The sequence below is a fragment of the Manacus vitellinus genome, unplaced genomic scaffold (genome assembly GCF_001715985.3).
Source record: "Manacus vitellinus isolate BGI_N305 unplaced genomic scaffold, ASM171598v3 scaffold_2_pilon, whole genome shotgun sequence".
NCBI classification, from domain to species: Eukaryota; Metazoa; Chordata; class Aves; order Passeriformes; family Pipridae; genus Manacus; species Manacus vitellinus.
In genome coordinates, this window is record NW_021940208.1 from 11,936,273 (window position 1) to 11,958,889 (window position 22,617).

Below are 22,617 nucleotides of genomic sequence, written 5' to 3' on the forward strand. Positions count from 1 at the left end.
AGAGTGTATACATATATATATATATATATATCTTTCAATCACTGTTTTATTCCCTATGCTTTAAATATATTTATTAAATCAATCATACTAGACCAAGGGCTGACAGACTTCCATAGAAAACTCAGTTATTCAAACGAAGATTTGCTATGCTGAAATAATTCATATTTTCCCTACATATTCTCAAAAGCATGACAGAAAAGGCAGTATTTGTTTCCATTTTTCAGAATTCTCTTCTTTTAAATACTCCGTGATACCATGATAGTATATTCTCTACCATGCTATTTTGCTTAAAGTACCACCTTCTAGTTTTCATTTAATTTTGTATTGATTTTGTATTTTGAATGCAATTCATCATTATTGAGAGCTGTCTCTAGCATTTGCTCAGCAGAGACTGCTTTCTGTTTCCTGCATACTAATTAAGTGCTATGGAACACAGAAACAGACTTAGGGTTGAGAAGCTTTTTTCCAAACCATACTTCATTTGGGACTGAAAACAGTTTTAAAAGATGCATACTCCTATATACTATATTCATTCACCATCATGCTGTTGGACTAGGTGACCACTGTAAGTCCCTTCCAACTGATATATTATATATTCTGCCTCTTCCTCATTTAAGTTTTTACCTCCCAATTTTTGTACTACCAAAACCCACTGCAAATTACGTGCCATGAAGGAGTGCTAATGTTTCAGATATACTTTGTTAAATAAAAAGACTGAATAAAAGCACAAATTACATCAGTTGTGATTAGTACTGACACATGGCAGAGGTGGCATCCTCATAACTAATGTATTCAAATCTAGAGCTGTTTAGCACTCTCAGGTAACAGAAATATAAACTGTACTTGAGAGGTAAACTATGAACACATGAAAGTTATTTTCTAAATGCTGAAGTCTCCACAATTTTCTGCTGTGTCCTTACATTCAATAAGTACTCATTTGCATCACCTATCCTTACTCAGAAACACAGCAGCCTTCTCTTTACACAGTTTCACTAGGGCTCAAACAAAATGTCCATGATAAAGTAGACATAAGCATCTCAAAATAAACATCATTCTATAACAAATGAAATCAAAAGTTTTTTCATTTCCATAGACTCTGCAGGTTACCTCCTTCTCCAACTTAAAGAAAAACAAACACAATCTACATTTTAATTAATCATTTTAGAAGAATCTTTGCATGTGCACTCATTGCATATGTATACATGACTGAAGTATTTAAGACCCCTAATTTCACTAATAGATACTTTACTCGTTTTTGAAAACCGTATTTTTGGGGTTGCTTGGGCTAAAATTCCTGTCTAAGTCAAAAAACCTACAAAACTAGTCACTAAGTCACACTGTAAAAGCTAGATTTGCCTTTAGTTTCACTCACAAACAAAAATAAATAAATAAAACCAGAATTTAAGCTAACACTTCACAGTCCCTTAAGTCTATAGTTTCTTGATCACCTTGAGGCAGAATAAACCAGCACCATTGCCAAAAGAATTGATCCTGTCCTCTGTACCAACTCCAGCCACTCATACACCCCCCTACATGTGTCCTCACTCAGTCCCACAGTGAACTGAATTGGGAAATTGATCCATGTCCAATTAATCAAAAAGAAAAAACCTTCCTAGGGAGATGCATTCAAAATTGCCTTCACTGCTTCCTGATTTATCTTCCCAGTTCTCTCAACAGAAATTAAAATAAGGAAAAGCCACATTTCAGGACCTCCTAGCATGACATTGGCCATGCAGCTCCAAGGAAGCAGAGAGAGACCTGCCTGAAACATGTTTGTTATTGGTGGTGGAGGCAAAGCTATCAGACTTTGGGATCTATGGGACATCCATTTGGAAAACCATTTCTGTGAAAACTGCTTCAGGTATCCCACTTGTAATACATCTGTTTGAACTGGTTGAGTCTGTCAGTTGGGTGGTCAATGCTATGGAAAGGCTGATTAGTACAGAATCAAACAGTCCTTCACAAATCAGCTTCTCTTCTGTTATGAGATGGTTTTTGAACATCTGGGCTCTTTAGATACACAGTGTGATATAGCTGGTCCTTGATACACAGGAGTACCAAGTACATTCTGCTTGTGATCCAGCAGTTCAAAAGTTGGAAGCTGTAAAACCAGTAAGACTACCCTGGCACTATCACAAAGACAGGACTTAGGACAGAGTAACTGACAGCTCTGCTGGACTGCTCATTCTCAAAAGCCATGTAATATAGGCCAGAAGAAGCCAGGAAACAGGCACAGGTAAAGCATATTCAAAAATATTTATATTTGGTACTTTTGAAATGACTACATACTATTAGTTTTAAATACGCTTTAATTTAATTGAGATAAAAATCAGACTGTGGCTAAGACCAAGGCTGACCAAAACTGTTATTCTTGACTCAGTTTCTAAGAAACAGTTGTCCACCAATTTTTGAGGTCCACCCATAACACTCTCTCTACTTTCCAATTTTAAAATCTGAATGGATTTTTCCTATGTAATTACACAACTCCAATCTGCTTTATGCAGGTTTTTATATATATATACACGAAAAACATGCCCAAGAATTGCACTGCAATGAAGTAGTCTATCTACACAGAGCTTTTGTATCTTTAAATTCTTGTGAATTCAAAGTCTGAGACTTTAATCCTATTGCCACAAGGTAGTTAGCAAGAGGCCACACATCAACTTCCAGTTCAGTTTGCCTTCTAAAGACTGGAGAAATACTAGTCAACGTATGAGGTCTGACATGAAGTCTTTTAGAAAAGAAAAAAGTTAGTGGCTTTTCAAACTCAGATCACTTGCAATCCCCAATTTTCATTGTGGGACTGGGGTCAAATTAAACATGAACATTAGTTCTTGCCTAAAATTTTGTCTCCCTCATGAAGACAGAACTCATAACTTGAGGTATTAACCATATTTCCTTGTAGCTGTATCAGTGTTGGTATGGAAGATGCTTACTATCTGTTTCTTGAATACCACCCTTCAAAAGGAGTTACACGTAAAATGCCAGCTTCTTCAGAGACATTACAGTTATTTAACAGCCAGTACAGTCAACAACACAACACATAGCAGTTTCATTTTTAATGGAAGATACATATCCTTGCTGAGAAAATTATTACCAGTAAAAAAATCCCATAGAAGTGGTTAAGGTACAATGGAGACAGTTTTGTTTGCCAACAAAAGGCACAATTTAATTTGAACAGTAACTCACCTGAAGTCACATTTTCTAATTTTCCTAAGTACATCTGATCTTCTCTAATTCAATTGCTACCTGTATCGTACCACTGGTTTAGTGTAAAAAAAAAAAAGAACAGTATTTTCCCCCTTACCTCTTTGCCAGCCTTTGCTGGAATCTGTCTTTGAGTCTCTCTCAACTTGCGAGCATTGTCAAGTTCTGCCTGAAGTTTTGAAGCCAGTTCCTTCAAAGAAAGTGATTATACTCCATTAGTTTAACCATCTGAAAGTTTTAAGAGACCTTTATATCGGAATTAACTATTCATTCCATTTTTTTGTGTTTTGAAATTATTTTTTAAACTCTAATGACATAAAAGACTAAATAAAACATGTCGATACAATTTACACAATTCTTTACTGGATAAAAAATTTTAAAAAAATGTTCAGAATAAAAGTATCTGAAGTATAGAAACATGAATTGCCATAAAAAGAGCAGAAAAAGCATCCTTAAACATTAGTATCTTATACTAAGAAATGCTTTTTTTTTTACTAATAAATGCTAAGCATAAATATTAGTTTATGTATAGAAAGCTGAATACAGAAGCTCGAACACATCAGGTGTATAACCTTTCCAGGTTATCCTACGTATCCTTTTATTTTTTTTATATATACACACATACACATTTATACACACACATGCAAGCAATGGGTCTAGGGAAATATCTCTCAGACATTTTTACAATGCAGTTTTACATCTCCCCACACTGCATGTCCAACCTTTGCACTTAAGACCTCATTTTGAGTATTAAAATGTACAAAAGGTGAAATATGAGAACCGTTTACAATCTTGTGTAAATTGTTTCTGATGGTCCTGTTCCCTCAACCATCTGTTTATTAAATAAATACAAGTATTTTAGAATATCTTGGACTGCTATGAATTGCCAGGTGGCAACCTATCAACCTACATGAAATAGAACCACTTATACTCTGACCCCTTTGCCAGTTCCATTGACTGGACTCCAACAAGCATGCCCATACTTGCTGCCCCAAAATTAAGTCATTTGCTCAACACCAAGCAGCAAGTCAGTACAAAAACAGATTCAGAATTCATTTGTTGCACATGGCCAACCTTGAGCTCCAGCCATGCTGTTACATAACCATTTGTACTGGTGTGTGGGGATGAACTTGTTTAAACAAGTTGCATTTTCAATCTGATCAGAGGAAGACCATGAACAATATTTAAAACAAAACAAGGCAAGGATTAGGTTTTTTATTATTTATACTGTTGTTATACTCTCCCTACAGAACACCTGTATATTTTTTGTCAAATTACTCATATTCAGTTACTGTCAGGTGGGACAGACCCTCCCCCAACATTTGCACCCAAGCTTCTGTTTGGGCAATACTACTGAAGCTAAGCAGAAGGGGAAGAAAAAAAGTCTACAAATTTTGCTGATCTCCATGAAGGTCTTTGGAAAACTTTCCCCTCCCCAGCACTTTTGCAACTAGTGTATAGATAGCTTCAACCATTTTCCCTTGTAGGAAAATGTCTTACACAATAAAGTAATATCTTAAGTGACTACACCAGTACCTCACAAACCTATCATATAATTACATTCATAAATATAATTTTCTTCAGTAGCATATTTTTTAATATTAACTATGAAAACTACAGATTAAAATATGGAGACATCTATTTAAATCATTAACACTCATTATATCTTAGTAGGAAATACATTGCTTGAAGTTACTTTTAATTCATGTTTGAAGTTAATAAGATTTCAAATGGACAGGATTTCTAGAAAAGGTACAGCTGTTGAAATATTGTAAAGCTACATACACACATCTATGCCTAAAGTCTGTGGGAAAAGAATTCATAATATAAAACTGGTTTGAAAAGAAAATGTTTATAAAATATGGACAGCATGTCCTAATCCAGCAATAGTGCCAAAACATCCTAAAACTTCCCACAAATCAAAGAATCAATAGCTCTCAGGGAATACTAATTTAGTTGTTGAAGTCATACTTATTTATTACTTCTTCGTGATGCAGATATTGCGTCACAAGAGGCAAACTAAACAGGTGCAGTAAAAATTAATCTTAAAAAAAAAGATACAAAGGCCCACAGTGATAGGATTTGCTTCTAAAAACTAAGAAAAAAGTTTCTTAATAGCAGCTATTCAGAGCAAGCACTTAAAAACACAGCTTAAAAACTAACAGACTACTACCTTTTTATAACTGAAACTTCCAGACAGTACTACTGAATGGAATTAACTCATTATAGCCATGCTTAGTGTAATAAAAAATATATATACGTATATACTTCCAGAGTTTAGAGTGTTCAGAAAGAGTGAAATTCTTGATCCTTCAGGATCAGCTTGCTGAATGAAACAAACCTCCTAAAGCAACACTAAATATGAGACTCGGTCTCATTCAGGGCAGGAATTTTGTGGAGCTGACCACAAAACATTGTTTGAAACAACTACAGTTGTTCTCAATGCTGAGCTGGATGCAATGGCCTATGCAGTTCCTTTCAGTTTTATATCTCCATACCATAATTAATAAGCAGGCTTATAGAGCAGAGCCATGAACCACAAGGACCTACTTGTGACAAAGCTGATGAAACAAGAAAAGCTCCAGAAACTGTCTACCTGGTAACATAGACAAGGAGCTCTGTAGTTTTCACCTGCTCCCTTTCTAATAAAAAGATATAAAATACTTTAAAAAAATGCAGAGAACAATTGGTTTTGGGTATGCTGCTTATCCTACAAAGCCTAGGGATCTGAATCCTCTCCTCTAGTCTATGAACCATTGCATTTAAAGCAAAAGTTACTGTAAAAGCAGTATCTTCAAACCCTACCAAATTCTGCGGGTCTTTATTAGCTTGAATCAATACCCTTTAAAAAAAAAAAAGAAACCAAAACAATTAAATCACTGCGAGCTCTAAAAAAAAATTGCAGTAAATCATGACAGTTTTCAAAGACATTACCATGTCTCCCATGAGTTCTGCTTTCACGATCTTTGCTCCCAGTCTGTTCATCTCCTCTTCACTAAGGACCCGAGGCGGCTCATCCTTTGATGATCTGTAAAACAGCAGCTGCACTAAACCCATAGAAAAACACTGCAGTATTCACTCCTGTAATTAAGTATTATTTGCCTACTGTACTGGTACATATGCTCCTACTGTCAAAATAATTGAAAACAACATATAAAAATGTATTTGCAGTCAGAAGTTGCCAAGGACTCTGAAGCCAAAGAGCTTGAATAAAATTTTTATGAAGCTTGTTTCCTTTTACTTTTGAGATCAATTAAAATGAAAAGAACTACCTATGAACATTTTCCCAGCACAAAAAAAACAGTCAAAGAGACAGTAGCAGGTATAAGCAGGCAAAAAGTAAGGGAAAGAGGAACAGAAAGTTATTTCAACCCATTCTAATTCTCTTTTCTGGCTTTGGCCATGCTTTTACTTCTCAGCAAAACTGCCCTTTTCTGAGTTGTTTTCCTGTTAGCCAAAGTGGCCTTCCATCTCTTGAAAACTACTTATTTTCCCATACTTATCTGCTCTCAGTACAATCTCTGCTTCTGAACATGTTACGGCTGATACAGCAGAGTTTCCACGAAAAATTAACTGGTAGCATTTTAAAAATAAGAAGTATCCCTCAGGAAGTCACAGCTAGTAATAAACAGTATTATATTTTAATTTTAATATTAAAAGGTCAGCATAGGAGTTCTTATAATAATAAATAAAGTCTCTAAGAAATATTGCAAAGAGGCATCAAACAAGTTTGGCTCTTGTTCTCTAACTCTAGGAAAGACTAAAACCAACTAATTCTAAAAGTAAAATATCTAACACAAAAGAGACATAAGAATACAGTTATGATATTTATTCTTGCTATTAGAAAGAGAATTCACCCACTACTTGATATGGTAAAACCCTGTCAGATTTGAAGAATGGGAAAACTTGAAGATGGTGTCATCTTTAACTGTCAGGTCTCCCAAGTCCTGAGAAACTTTCCAAAGTTGCTTTTCTTTGTTTTCAAGACCCCTAATTCAGAACCCGAAAACTCAGCAAAATATACCTTAACTTCACCAGAAACAAAACCCTCAAAGCTTACCTTCTCACTTTTCCTTAACCTATATTTTTCAATACCGAGGAGACTATTTAAATAAAGGTGTTTATTACTTCATATATGCTTTTTTTAAGGTGCTAGGGCTTGAGTCATTGTCTGAACTTTTTGAGACTTGAGAAATCGTTTTGATTTGCTTTTTATCTTGTCTCAAATTAAACTTTGAAGAAGTCCCATTATTAAGTGTGACTTCCAGCAAACACTAGCTGATGGACTTTTCCTCTGGGGAGATCCCTTGGATATCCAATCAGCACTTTTAATTAATCTGTGTCATACTACTGTCCAAAATACTTTGATTTATAGGCTGAAGAAACTTCCTCTGTGCTTTAGAAGAGATAAAACTTAAGAGCTATCTTTTCAGCATGAGAGATAACGAACTGAACCAGAAACACCTTTTAATTCAAGCCTTCACCTGAAAGAAGATTTACTTCTTGTAACTGACTGACAACACCACTGAAAAAGGACATGTGTTACAAGTCTTGAAACTTGTAGAAACTAGTAAGAAAAAGAAAGCAGCAGTTTATCAATTATTCCCAATGGATAACTACTGCACATATTGAAACCTGAAATGTTCCAAAAGCCAGAATTTTCTACAACATTCTAGGAAAAAAAAAAAGACAATTTTCACTGAATGGAATAGGAAGACAGGTCATTTGGTATTTCAAACACATAAAATCTCTGAAGTTAAGAGTCAGCTTAAAGGAACTTGGAAGTAAGTTAAATCAGTAAGCAAGGGCTATATGGTTTTCCAAGCCTAAGTAATCACCACTTTACTAATACATCAGCTCAGTAATTGTATTGGCTAAGAAATACAATTAAAATATCAAAGATGTGCAATTAGATTTAATAGTACTAAAACAGAAAACACATGCAAAAGAAAATATCAGCTAAACAGTTCCTATGCTTATTCCTCTTTTGCGAGGAAAAGAATTATCACTTCTATCATAATAATTTAATTTTTTGAACTTGAATAAGCAAACCACTTCCGTACACAATTTCATTTCCCAAAATCTCCAGCTTTGTCCTGTTACAATTAGCATTGCACTTACTACATGTGGCAACCAAAAGCTAAAAGGTACAGTTTTTTGTACTTGCAATTAAAAAAAAAGTGAATCACCATTACTGAACGTAGGAAAAAAAAAAAAAGACTAATAGTGCAGCTGCTTCTTTGAAGAAAACAACACTGAGGCAATGGTATCAAAAATTACATGTTCTACTAGGTCTGGCTAGGATGGAATTTACATTTTCCATAGCATTGTGGTGGTGAACTTGCCAACTCTCCAGTTTGCAAAGTTTGGAGGACTGTGGTGGAAAGCTGACAAGGGGGCCTGGGCCAACATCCTCCCCTCCTTGAGGCTCAACTCTTGCCCATTGAGGAATTCCAAGACAACTGAAGTATTTCACTGAACTCGAGGAACCCTTAAAAGACATACTTTCATACATTTATATACATATATCTTAATATATTTATACACATATATCCCTATAAAATATCTCTTTCTGTCTGTATGCATGTGTGTGTGAATTGATTTAAATACCCTACAGCCAGTATAGGATGAATGTTGTCATCTCAGATCTATAATTAAGTCACTGTTGTGATTGTAGCAAATCATGTTGACTCACTTCATAAATGTTAAATTAGTCAATGATTAAGTACTGTTAAAATCTTCTGATCCATCTTAAAACAGTGAACAAAGCTCAGACTGTTGCTGTATCAGAAGTCGTGTAAAAATTTCATCTGTGGTGAACTGATACTCCTACAACATCGTACTAGGATCACCTTTTGCTGAAATCTTGGACACTGGTTCTTTAGGTGATCCTAACTGATTACAGATGTAATCCTTTAGATATAAACTGTTCAGCAAGTCTGAGACTATGACTGGACCTAGCCACACCCAATCTCCATCAGGAGTTTAGAAGGCAAGGGGGTGTTCACTCAAAACCTCATGACACAATGGTATGGTCTCCCTTACCCTTTTGTGTCTTCAGTCTCTGCGTAAATCATTCTAAATCAATTTTCTCTCAATTTTCCTTTGTATGTTTCACTCATGTAGTAAATAACAGAGTGAACCTCATCACCAAACTTTGTTAAGTCACATTTTTGTAGATTCATATTAAAACCATTTTTGCAAATCCCTTTGATGGTGATTCTTTGAGTGACCCTAAACCACTCATTCATGACCAGCAGCCTGTATGGTGCTGTGGTTTGGACTTAACTGGTGACAGCGTTGCTAACACACTGCTGTTCTGGCTGTTCTTGAACAGTGCTTACTCAGCCTCCAGGCTTTCTCTGGGTCTCACTGTGCACCCCCAGCAAGCAGGATGGGGTGAGCAGAGGCTTGGGAGGGTCACAGCCAGGACAGCCAACCCAAACCGGCCAAAGGGCTATTCCCTGCCACGTACCATCACACTCAGGGAAAAATGGTTGGAGAGTGCATTCTTTACAAAATAGCTGCTGTTCAAAGACCGGCTGGGCATCAGTCTGCTTATGGGAGGTGGTGAGTGACTGACTGCCTTTGAATCACATGTTGCTGCCCTTTTCCTTCACTCGTTACATTACCTTTATTCAACAAGGAGTTTTTCTCCCCTTTGCTCCTCTGATTCCCTCTATAGAATGGAGAACAAGCAAGCAGTTGGGTACCTGCTTAGCTGCTTGCTGGGGGTCAACACACCACACACACAAAGCAACAACCAGCTCCACATCTTCCCCCTTACCTCCCACCCCCATTCCTATCCCTCAAGACAAGTGGAAAACAACTGTGGATTGTGGAGACCTTATACCTCAACAAAATCATGCACAAATCAGGACTCAAGAGCGGAGGAAGTCTTCAGTTCAGATACACCATGAATCATTCTAATGAGAAGTTTACAAAGTACATTTAACTGGTAAAACCCAGACACTTCAGGGCAATAACTATTTGGGTGATATATAGGAAAACAAAGAGGATTGCTAAATTTGAATGTCTAATAATGTCTCATACATCACAGGTTTAATGCTACAAGACTTTTTTTTCAGTGTAACTAAAACAGGTATAAAAATTTATTTCTCATTTTCCAGCAAAATAGTACCTAGGCAAACACTAAAATACACAATAAACAAGAGATGACAAACATTTATGAATGGAATTTCCCATAGTATGCAAAACTATTCCTGCCAGAATTTGGAACTACTTCTGCCATTACATATATTCAAGTTCATGCCTTTAAAAAAAAATTAGATTAAGTGAACATCACGCAAGTAATTTATATTCTTGCTATTAATGAAAATCTAAATTTCATTGGCTTCTATCAAAGTATAGCAAGCTAAATCTGGAATAAATACCCAATATATATAAATAAAGAACTGTGTAGACTAGGATGCCTGCTGCTGGTAACTCATGCAGGACTCATTTATGTACATTTTTTCTTTGGAAATACACAGTGAGGTATCTGCAAGTACTACACATAGGGACAATTATAAATAAAATAAACAATTTTAAGGTATCTTCTTATTAGAATCCAACAAATAGTTGAAAATAAATTCATAACCCCACTGTAAAAAGTTTTCTGCACATAACTGACATAAGCATACACTAAAGAAGGAATTACATTTGGTCATATTTCATCAAATGCTGTTTTTAACTAAATCATATCATTCTTCTTACATACTCCAATCAAGACTATTTACTTGTCCTGTATTCCCAAACAATTAATTAAAACCACCCTGAAACTAACATACTTTTTCACATGCCTACATATTATTGGAAAGATCTGAAGGAAAGCATTCACAGTAATAACCACCCTAGACAAATCATTGGGAGAACCAGCAAGCTGCTAATACTGGAGAACAGAAGGCCTTGAGCAGAGCAAAAGGTCAGTTCTCTACAACTTACTTTTCTGACCACTTCTCCTTACTACTCTTTGCTGTCTTTCACTAAAGCAAGTCAGGAAAAATTAAATTCCTGCTGCCTATCAGTTTATGTTTCCCTTCCCACTCCTATTAATCCTTCCTCTTTTCCACACAAAATGCATGTTCTAGTCAATACCTTCTACTATTTTTCTAGTCAATACCTTCTACTATTTTTCTTTACTTAAGCATGTGAATTCATCTCACAGGTGGAAAACCTATCCCTGCTGTATTAATTATTTCAGGTTTTAGTCAGCATTTTGTAACATTTCAAGTTTGTCTTTTATAAATTCATCGACAGTTAAGATATTGTTTTGCAGGTTTTTTGCGTAAGAGGCCAATTTTAATGCAGTGTGAACTAACATTAGAAACAAGCAGAAAATAATCTAGCATTAGCAATTCTCAAATAAGCTGAGGAGACAGGACAAGTAAGGGGTGTTCATTACTTCTGCAGTGGTCTATTGTAGCTACCCTTAGCTGGAGGCTAGACTCCTCCAAACTAAAGAGATCTGATAGGATCAGTTCTCATACTGCCACGAAGAAGGTAAGAGCTCCTGGTATACTTTGCCATGAAAAATACAGCAATGAAGAAACAAGTAAAGAAGTTCATAAAATACCTAGAGCATGATGTTTTATTGTCAGATAACGTCTGTTTCTTCTCAGAGATATCGCTTGAGTACTCCTGTCGCAACTTCTCTTTTTCATCACTTGGAGGTCTTTCCCAACTATTGCCATCAGTTTGTTCCCTAGTACCTGATGATTTTTGATCAGATGGTAATTTCTCATTGTTATCTTCACGGTGTGTTTTGGTCCACACGGCAGTATCTTCTTCAGGTTTCTGGAAACGACTGCTCAAAGAGCTATGAGCAGGCAGTTTGGAAGAGGACTGCTCTGACTTGTAGTGTCTAGGTGCACTGTAAGACGATGAATCATCTTCAGAGGGTTTCAAAAATTTGTGTTTCATACTGCTTAAGGATGAACCCTTTTCCTGATTTCGTTTTTCACTGGAGTATTTTTCTCCTTTGGAGCTGTAGCCCCTTAATAGGGAGTCCATGCTCCTGTGTCCACATTCTTGGTCTCTTCTTGACATACCTCTTTTGTAATCTTTGTCCTCCTGTGCCCATCCCTTGCCATCCTTCTCCCTAGTATGGCCCCCAAACGTGTTCCTGTTTCTATCATCTTCATCTCGTGTCACCTTTTCAATATGCTGTTCTTTCCTCTCTCTCTCACTTTCTGAATAGTCAGTTTTCCTCCACCTTCCACTTCTTTGATAATTTTCCTTTCTGGATGCAGCTTTTTCAGCTTCTTCTAATCGTGACTGAAATATCTCCACTGACTATAAAAAAGAATAAAAAAGTCATGACACTTTAAAGACCATGTGGTATTGTTTAAGTATTTTAACTCTGCTGTAGGATCCCATATAATAAAAAAGAAAATTAACAAAACAAAATGCATAAAAGGCTGGGTAGCTTTAAACTCTTCGTCACTTGAGAGAAGCTTCAAGAGGTTGTTTTTTCCAGCTTCTTTCCGTAGGTCTTACACTACACATTAAGTACTTGTGCCTTTTTATGAAAGTAATCTTTTCCAAGCATCTATTAGTATGAAGAAAATTTAATTGAATATCCTCACCCCATATCTCTCAGCTACAATTTCCTCAAAATTTCGTTTCTCTCTCTCAGCCTGCTCTTTCATCCTTTGGTATGATTTTCGCAGCCAACTTAATCCAGCATCTTCTACCACTGTAACTAAAGTAGAAAACAATGAGAGGTCACAGTTTTAAATATCAAGTAATTCTTCCTATTTAACCTTACTCTGTATGTGACATCAAACCTTCACCTAAACTTAATGTAAAAATTGAAGGGGGTGTAAATGAAAAACAGAATTAATATAATAACACAGTTACATGTTTTCATAAGTTAATACTGGTTATACCTCAGCAATACCACAGATTTAATTTAAGCTTCTCTACTTTATCATAGAACACAACAAGCAGTTTCCAAGACAGGACTAGTATATGAGTATATGAGAAGTTCTGGGTTTTTTTAATGACATTAAGGAGCTTTCTCATTGTTTCCACTTTCTGTGTCCATTCTTTAGCATACCCCTTATACAGAAACAAGTGGATTCCCCTTCTCAGAAAATGAATGAGTAACCAATTGCTTTCCATTTGAGAAGCTAGCAGAGGTCTTAACATTCTGAACACACACTCACTGATGCCTGACACCTCTTACAGGTCACTGATCTCTGCGACTCCTAAAGTAGGCATGAGGCTAATGGTTTGCAGGACAGACTGACTATGGGGAAAGGTTCGCAAAAAGCCACAGACCCCACTCTTCCCTGTTGACAGAATACAAGGACCCCTTCTTATCACATAATAAATGCTTAATGACATCATGAAAAACGTTTTTCTAATTGCACTTGCTGGAAATAGGTAGGATAACTCTGGGGAAAGGAAAGCAGTGAAAAGGTTACAGAAGTCGTATTTTTCATAAACCGCATCTGTAATGTATTTCATTTTAATGTGACTCAGTCTTCTGTGGGTGAATATTTTAAAACAGTAATTTGTGTAATGGAATGAAAGGAACCAAATGAGTCGACAACAATTTATCTTGTCTTGGTTAAATCATGCTTTCCTTTAATTAGTTCAAAATGGAGAATTTCGGTAAAGATATTGAAGGTCAAACCACTCAAGATTAAAAACCAGTGAACAAACAACAAACAACATACTATAATGTGAACCCAATATTCACTATTGAATTTCCATCCAAATTTTACTTTATTACATTATTATTGTTATTATTAATAATATGTATATAATTCATAAAGCATTTACAAAAACATTAGCAGTAACTTCTTAGCAACATAGAGATCAGAAACTGCAGCAGAAATTTAAGAATATTACCAAAAGTTGCTGTTTACCTTTCTTAACTGAAGCTTCTTCATCCTTCTCTGGTGGCAAACCTGTACCACCGTCTTTCCAATAGGGATTAAGTTCTCTCTCAGACAGCATGGCCTAAAACAGAAATAATTTTAATATGTACATAGCATATGGCTTGTATTTTCTAGATATTTTCTAGAATATCTACTAAATTTTGTGAGACTTGTGTGTGAAGTCTATGTTATATCATCAGTTCACCCCCAACACTGGCATGCTGTATGCATCTGTTATACAGATTGTTTTGGGCATCAAAGAAAGAACAGACACTGCTGCAGAAAACACAAGAGTATAAACCTGCATGGACAGCAAGGAGTTGGGTGGAAGAGTCTATAAGAATCATACTCTTCCAGGATCATAAATTGTCATTAACCATATATAATACATGCAGACATTCTGATGATTTAAGATCTCCACATTAAATGGTCCTTCAACAGCTCAGAAATAATGTTCAGTAAAAAAATTATGTGGAGAAAAAAAAAACAAAAAAAGATTAATCTCTTCTCAAAAGACAATAACCAAAGCACCACATACTACACAGTAACAGCATTCCAGGTCAATCTGGCTCCCAGACACAACTAACTGGAAGACTTAACAGCAACAAAGGACTTACTGTAAAATGTAAGGACAAGTAAATATTAGATGGCGATCAGTAACTGTGTTTTGAGATCAGACTAAATTGCATTTAAGGTTGTCAATGAAACAGTCATCAACTGTACGTAAACAGAATTAATTTAATGACAGCAACCCCTTGCACAGTGAGACCCTGATCCACCCCTTTGTTCACCAACAACGAGGACATGAAAGGCACAACAACTGCTCTGAATTCTTTCTTCGGGAAAAAACAACCCTTAGCAGTCTAGACTTTAAGACAGTAACTTAAGCAAGCTTTTATCACACAAACCAATGGCACTCCTGTCACACACATCATGGAGAAGGTGGCCAGACCAACAATCTGTCATTTTCATTAAGTAAAATATCTCAGGAGCCCTTCAAATATTACAGAACTTAGTATTAACAAAACTGACTTTCTCCTTACCTAGAATATAGTTTAAAGGCCTTTCTCCACAAGATAAACTTGGATATATGAAGCCTTCTCATCCCAAACAGACCAATTTAATTAAAATAACTATCACTTCATGCATCAGGCATTAGTTTAAATAATAACAAAGACTTATACATTTGAACCAAGTGGTAAAATGCAGAAAAAATTTAATATATTAATTCCTCCTACCTGCTCAAGTTCTTGAGCTTTCTGTCGTTCCAATACTTTTTCTTTGTGTCTTTCACCTTTGACAGCTGCTACTGATGTTGTTTTCAATGACATGAAGTCTAAATTCATCCATTCTTCTCTCTATAAAATAAAAACAGAGAATCAGCGTTCATAATTCCAACAGAAACATGGCTTATGTACAAACCAAACTAGTGCAACTACTGACAAATGTTTCTGACAATAAACAGTATAGGCTTTACAAACACATATAAAATATTTTAATGAAAAGGAAATACCATTTTAAGAACCCTAATCTTTCAATTTTTTAATACACAAGTAAATTGCAGAAATGTCTTTCCATAATTTGAAATATATCTTCACAACATATTTAAGACACTAGTAAACATAAAATTTTACAGACTGCTAATTATTTGCTTCAAGAAACACTGTACATCTCATCTTGTTAATTTTGACCTCCTGACCTTTTATATCTCTTCTAGTGCATACAAAATCTGCAATCAGTAACTGAGCATAGTTTATACCTTGGATATCTAGGCATTAACTGCACCCTCAAACTCAACAATTATACATCTGAAGCCTGTAAACTCTACCCAAGATATCAGGTAGAAAACTGCATTTACAAAACCTAAACCAGACCAAGGAGATTTTAAAAATGAGGACTACTCTACAGAAAAGTGGCATATAAAAAGCCTAGATATAACGACTATGTTTATACACACAAATCCAGAAGCCTCAAAAGAAGGCAGTGACATACACATTATAAGCAATTACTCTATAAAAAGAAGTATTTGGAGTAATTCTATGATTCTAGCATAGAAATTGAAACATCTTGCAGAAGAGTCTTGCTATCTTCAATAGGGTTCAAGTCTGAGCTGTCAATCTGAACAGACGCTACATGTCACGCTATCACTGTTATTTAAAAATTATATTAGGCAACACAACAGGGAGTTCCAGGGGTGAAACCCAACATTCCATTTCTCAGATCTCCTCTAAGAGAAAGAACTGAAAAATAATCTATCTTCAAGTGATTCAGTAATACCTATGCCCATATTAGCCAGCAACATGAATCAACAAACGTGGATGTGCATGGGACCTCTGGAGAAAGTCATCTGGTCTAAACCCCTGCTCAAGCAGGGACACCCAGAGACAGTTGCCCAGGACCATGTAGAGATGGACTGTAAATACATCCAGGGATGGAGATTCCAAAACCTCTCCAGGTAACCTGTGCCAGTGCCTGGACGCCCTCACAGTAAACCAAGTTTCCTGATGTTCAGAAGGAACCTCCTGTGTTTCAGTTTCTGCTCGTTGCCTCTGGTCCTGTCTCTGAGAACCACTGAAAAGTGCCTGACTGACTCTTATACAGGCTTCAGATTTGTGGTTTGAGGATTTTTATTTTTGTTTCTGTCTTTTTTTTTTTCTTTTTAAGCAAGCACTCTGGACTAGGCCAAGACTGGTCACATCAAGCACCTTAGGTGCACTTTGAGAACACATCTTCTAATTTAGTTTAATCCAACAGGAAATGGATTTATGTGTTCCAAGACTTCTTCATAATATAAGCTAAAATAAAAAAGTAGGGATGACTAGGAAATTCCTGTCAAAAGCACACTCTTCATCCAAAACCAGACAAGCCCAGGCTATACAGTATACCAAAAAATGTTTTAAAAAAAAGGTGGTTGCAGTATAAATTATCAAGACACACACTGCATTACTTCATACTTTTCCAAGATAGATATGATTCAGAGTCCCTTTTTATTTCTCTTAACAAGATGCACCAATTCAGAATGAGATACAGGGACTTTTTTCAGGAGAAAAAAAATTTAGACACTAAATTGAAAATCATTTTTACACAACTGAGGATGTTGTGGTATGTGACTATACTTGTTACTAAAATCACTGCAGTTCATTTCAGTATTACTCCATTTTCCAAAATACTGGGCACAGAATTCACTCAGGAAAATCAGAAGAGGCACTGAAGCCATAAAAACTATCGCTGAGAAGTTCTACACCTCTCTTCCTTATATCTGTTTAAGCACCATAGAAGGAAAAATTCATTCATTTATAGAACATCCACCAAAATTATGAAGAAAAAATAACATATTTAGTCAAGGCCATTAAGCTGACCTCTTCAAGAATATCAAGTTGTTAGATGATGAAAACAAATGATGATGAAAGGAACTGGTTCGCGGCAACATTAAGAGCAGTGCTTTCTTAAACACTACGAGCTATTAGGTAGAGAAGTCTTCCAGTGAATGAAAAGTAGCATTCACCTAGCTAAGCAAAGACATTTGTCTGTAAAATAGGTTTTGTTCAACACACTGCAAAAGAGCTGTCAAGAAACCTAAGCATGTTTCACAGTTGGTCATGCTGAATTTATCACTGGACTAGTTATCAGCCTGCTCACCTGCAGTGAGGGTTCTTTCACAGCATCTGGTTGCTTATTGACCTTCCCAGCCTTTTCTGTGTCATCTGACTGTGACACATTTGACTCAACCCATTCAACTGAAGAATCCTAAAAAGAGAGTTTAATGTAAAGAATAATAATAACACCTTAACACATTAGTTGATAAAATGCAATACTAATCAAGTATATTGATAATCAAAATCCTGAATTGATAATCAAAAATTAATCATGATTAGCATTATTAATATAATACTGTTTAATATTTTAAAATACTGATAATAAAACCAGAATATTGATATTCCCATAGAGGATTGTTCCTTCATGATCAAAAGACTCCATTATACTTCATGAGTACATCACATTGTATAACACTACTTCATACTGGTATTTGCATAACATTGCTAAAGCTAAAACTGTCATAATAAAAACAAAATCAAAATCAATTAGGATTACGACGTTACAAAAACAAAATAAAAACTGCATTACTTCATTACTAAGTATGTTTTACACTAAAAAAATAAAATCAGCTACACAGTACAATATAAAGCACTTTACATGCTATTGCCTCCTCTTTTCATATCCAGCTTCCTACACTTGTACTTTTGCACTTGAAGTAAATAGGACTCCATTGACAGTTGCTTTGCTATTTACATGAACCTGTCATAGGAATAACAGACTTTGGATCGAAGTTACAGCCAGGACTGTGTTGTATCCTAGGAGTCACTGTTGTGGTTTTGGTGACTCCCATGTGAAAATGCAGGACACTTGTGCCTTAGGTTACTTCCCACACTGATATCATAGTTCATCTCTGGTATAAGTCCCTAAAAAATAAATCTCATCATGCTGCACATTCCTTCACTCAACAAAAGAGACTCTCTGAAAATTAAAAATCACAGTGCCAGCTGACTCACACCAAAATGCTGGGAGGATGTTTTCCACAATGTGGAAAAACACACTGAAAGCAGCACAAGATTTCTAATGCAGTCTCTGTGCTGTTTTGCCAGAGTGTCCCTCAATGTGAAGGCATCTGCTTACAGACTCAAATGCACTTGAGTCACGTACAATTTCCATGTTGCTGGGAGTGTCCATGGTTGAACATCCATGGAAAAAGGTAGAAGTAACTCATGCCTAAAATCAAAGTATATTTGCACTTTCAGACACATCGTTTCACCATATACCAGGGTCAACAGGGTACCTACAAATTTTTCCTCTCTATCCCAGAATAAGGATTTTTTATAAATCCTTTAGTTCCTAATGAGTGAATTCAATATTATAAAATTCACAGGCACCCACATAACAGCCTATGTTAAATTGATTAAATACTCAGTACATTAAAATCAATAAATTTTGCCACAGTTTTTTCCAACAGAAAATGGTAAGAATTAGTCTAAATTTTACTAACCACGTCTACCCACAGCGACTAAAATGGTTCAAGTTTTAAGACTGTAATTTGAAGTATTTTAAAATTCCTTACTTACCGAAGAACTATCAGATAAGTCATCCTTTTTTTCAGATTTTTGTTTCTTACTTTTCTTCTTTTCTTTCTTAGCTTTTTTTGAATGCTTATCCTTTTTCTTTTTTTTCTGCACAGAATGTTCCTACAAGTAAATGTTTGTAAATGAGATCCAGTAAACCAAATCACACACATACAAGAAAAATAATCACAACCCACTTACCAAACCACACTGAAAAAAGGTAAACCACACATAGCTATGTTTTGATTTCACTAACCTTTCTCTCTTCTGTGGTGGGAGGGGTGGGCTGGGGTGGGGTGGTAGAGGCAGGGAGGGCATGCCTCACATCCATAATTGGTTTTTCTTCCCCCTCTCAATATGTTTTTCACTGAGGCACTATAACTGTACATAGAATATCTACTACACTACATTTATTTTGGTCAAATCTATTTCTTCAGGTATCACTACATCATTAATACACATCTTTCCTTTGTTGAAATATCTGCACAGATTGCTACACTAAAAGGATGTGATATTCAGAGGCTCCATTAAGATTTCTCCTGTGAGTGACCACAAATAAGACTGCTATGAAGCCTTGGATCCTCCAGATTTCTTCCCATGGGACTTGTCTGAAAGCACTTGCTCTTCTGCATTTTGTAGAAACTAAAGATGGAACTGAATGATGGAAATTTTTTGTCTTTGCAAGTAAAAGATTATTTCCATGTTAAAAAATGCTAATATCAAAACATAAAGAAATCAGAAATTAGAAAGTTTTTAAAGATCATCTTAAAGCCCTCAAAGCCTTCTATTCACACAAACATGTTGTAAAGCTAACAATCCAATTCAATGATTTACGGTTCCATCACCTTTTCCATTTGTTCCACACTTTCATTCACATCAGCAAGCATCCACATATCTTCACCTTGTGGATGTTTTAGCAGCTTGCACTTCTCCTTTTCAGAATTAATTTTGACCTAAGATGAACAGAGAAAAATAACCAGTGGGAGTTCAGTAGCATTTCCTTACAAACACACCTCTGCAAGCCACACTGACACAACCATACACAATGCTGAAAACTGTGCTTGAGAACGTTTCCTTTTAGAGCAGAGCAATAAAAATATTTTTGGATTACATGTCAAAGGGGACATTCAGCTAGAACATATTACACACTCGCCTTCTTAAGCTACAGCCTTGCAGGTCCTCTATCACTGAATTCATCCCATCATCCTAAATAAGTGTGACACAAAGACATTCAGCTTCCATTCTTCATTCTGAGAAGTCTTCTCTTATTGCAACCTTCATGAACTGAATACACGATATGATGCAATGGACTTATGAGTTTCTAGTTCAAAAAATTCTCTGGGCCATTACTGCATTGCAAAGCACAGCTCACCATCTGTTAGCAAGCCTATCTCTGAGCACATTCAACTTTGAAAATATCTCAGCCAGATACAAACCTTGAAACTGCAGAAATCCACACAAATATTCTGAAGGAGTACACAAGTATACAAGGATTAGCATTTTGGGCTGCAGAATATTCCTCCCTTTCTGGAGATTCCTCCCTTTATGGAGATAAAACTAGAAATACTTTCACTACTGCTTCTGAAAAAAATAGCCATCACTGCAGACAGTTTCAATTCCTGGAAAGCATTTTTATAAGCCTCATAAATAAAAGAATTATTTTTTTTCAGCTTCTGAAGTTCCCTCTATTACTTCCAGCAGAAACTTTCAGAAGCAAGTTTACTTAATATAACTTGTCATTAGGAAACTCTTTGTCCCAAAGTGCAATACAGCAGATCCTAATTAAACAGGAGGAAAGTTATTTTATATTATTACACCCCTGATTTTGTGTTAGATAAGTCTTGCAAGTTTGAGAGTGCTTTTGGTTTTCTATTTGTTTGAGGGTTTTCTTTTAAAATAACTAAAATCAAAACAAAAGGTGGAGTTTGGAATTTTTATCCTGAAACACCAAGTTTCACCAGAAAGTGTTGTCAAACATAAGCCAAAAGAACGCATACAAGTTTTAAAAAGATCAATATTTAAAACAAACAAACAAAAAATCTCAGGAGATCAGACAGCTAGTTGAAGTCGTTCCTCCTGGTCAGTTATTAGCTCTCTACATATACGCCTGTGCACTGCACAACCGCCCTACCACAGGCCAGTTTCTCCCTTTCTGATACAGTCAAGAAGGAAATCTGCAGCTTTTGTCCTGACAGCAAACAATGCTTGCAGGAGGATGACCAATATACTGTAAGGGTTCAAGGAACAGAAATACGTGCAAAAAAGTTAAGATTAAGAGGATATTTTTTAAAAAAGCACTAATTCACAAGGTAGGACTGCTGTTGTATTTTTTAACATTGTCGCCAGCACTACTGAAAGTGGCACAACACAAAGAGCAAAAAACTAAGTAAAGCAAAAAAAAAATCAAAATACTACACATCTGTGCCGAAACAAAGCACCCTTTAAAACCTTTCTTGTCTACTTTCTTAGAAACTCCAGGAGATAAAATTTTTAATGCACTTAAAAGCAAGCAAAGCAAGGCTGGTACCCACACTTCCTGATTTTAAACAAAGGAATACTGCAAAACAAAAAATAGTATAAATCTGCTTGAATAAAGAGGCCAAATCTTGGACTTCCACCTCTAGAATGAAGCTGACAGTCTACAAAGGTGAATGTTACCTCTTAAAATATAAAAGGTAAAGATAAAGAATGAGTTAAGAACACACTGAGTAATTTATTTCAATATCAAAATAATTTTCCAGTTTACAAATAAAAAAAAACAACAAAAGAATAAGCAGGACTATAATTCAGTGAGAATGAAACAGTCGTTAAGCATAACACAGAGTCATCAAAACCACCCAGGACTCAAAAAAATGCAGGCGTGTTTCCTGCTATCCCTCCATTATCCAGAGAGCACACTGGCTAACCCTGGCCACCCTAAGGCATCTGGGACAACACCCTTAAAAATTCATGCAGAAATTACTGACTGATAGCTTCTGTTCTAGTCCACTTAGATGATGTTGACCCTTTTGTCTTAAAAATACATTCATCTCACTAAAAAAAAAAAGTAACTAAACATGGCACATCCATGGACAAGAGAAGGATAATAACTTCAGCTATGCAACTCACAAAATGTCTACAAGCCACATATTCCAAACTTAAATTTATAACTGGACAGAGATGAAACAGTGGAGATAAAGGGAACCTGAATATGGTTCTAGATGGGAAAAAATAAAAACAAAAACAGACTCCAAGCTCATTTGTTCCAAAAGTAAACAGAAATCACGTTGCCAAGATGCAGACTGAGAAAAGGACAGGCTTTTTGAACATTCCATTTCACTTTTGGTTGAGAAAGAACTGTAGCTGGAGTCAACAGTTCCCTTCAACCCCTTTAGCAATTCTCAGGCATATAAATCTACAAAGGCCTC

At 35.9% G+C, this 22,617-nt stretch overlaps 1 protein-coding gene across 1 annotated transcript in view; it reads right to left on the reverse strand.

The window, feature by feature from the left end:
* Positions 1-22,617, reverse strand: part of CWF19L2 (CWF19 like cell cycle control factor 2) — a 70,662-nt gene that overhangs the window by 39,254 nt on the left and 8,791 nt on the right. Inside the window, exons 2-10 of the mRNA XM_008922751.2 lie at positions 20,056-20,163; positions 19,214-19,333; positions 17,736-17,843; positions 15,335-15,454; positions 14,085-14,178; positions 12,795-12,910; positions 11,783-12,501; positions 6,142-6,235; positions 3,308-3,397 (exon numbers count right to left, since the gene is read on the reverse strand). Of these exons, the coding sequence (XP_008920999.1) occupies positions 3,308-3,397; positions 6,142-6,235; positions 11,783-12,501; positions 12,795-12,910; positions 14,085-14,178; positions 15,335-15,454; positions 17,736-17,843; positions 19,214-19,333; positions 20,056-20,103 (1,509 nt within the window). The 5' untranslated portion in view covers positions 20,104-20,163. The remainder of the gene's footprint in view (positions 1-3,307; positions 3,398-6,141; positions 6,236-11,782; positions 12,502-12,794; positions 12,911-14,084; positions 14,179-15,334; positions 15,455-17,735; positions 17,844-19,213; positions 19,334-20,055; positions 20,164-22,617) is intronic.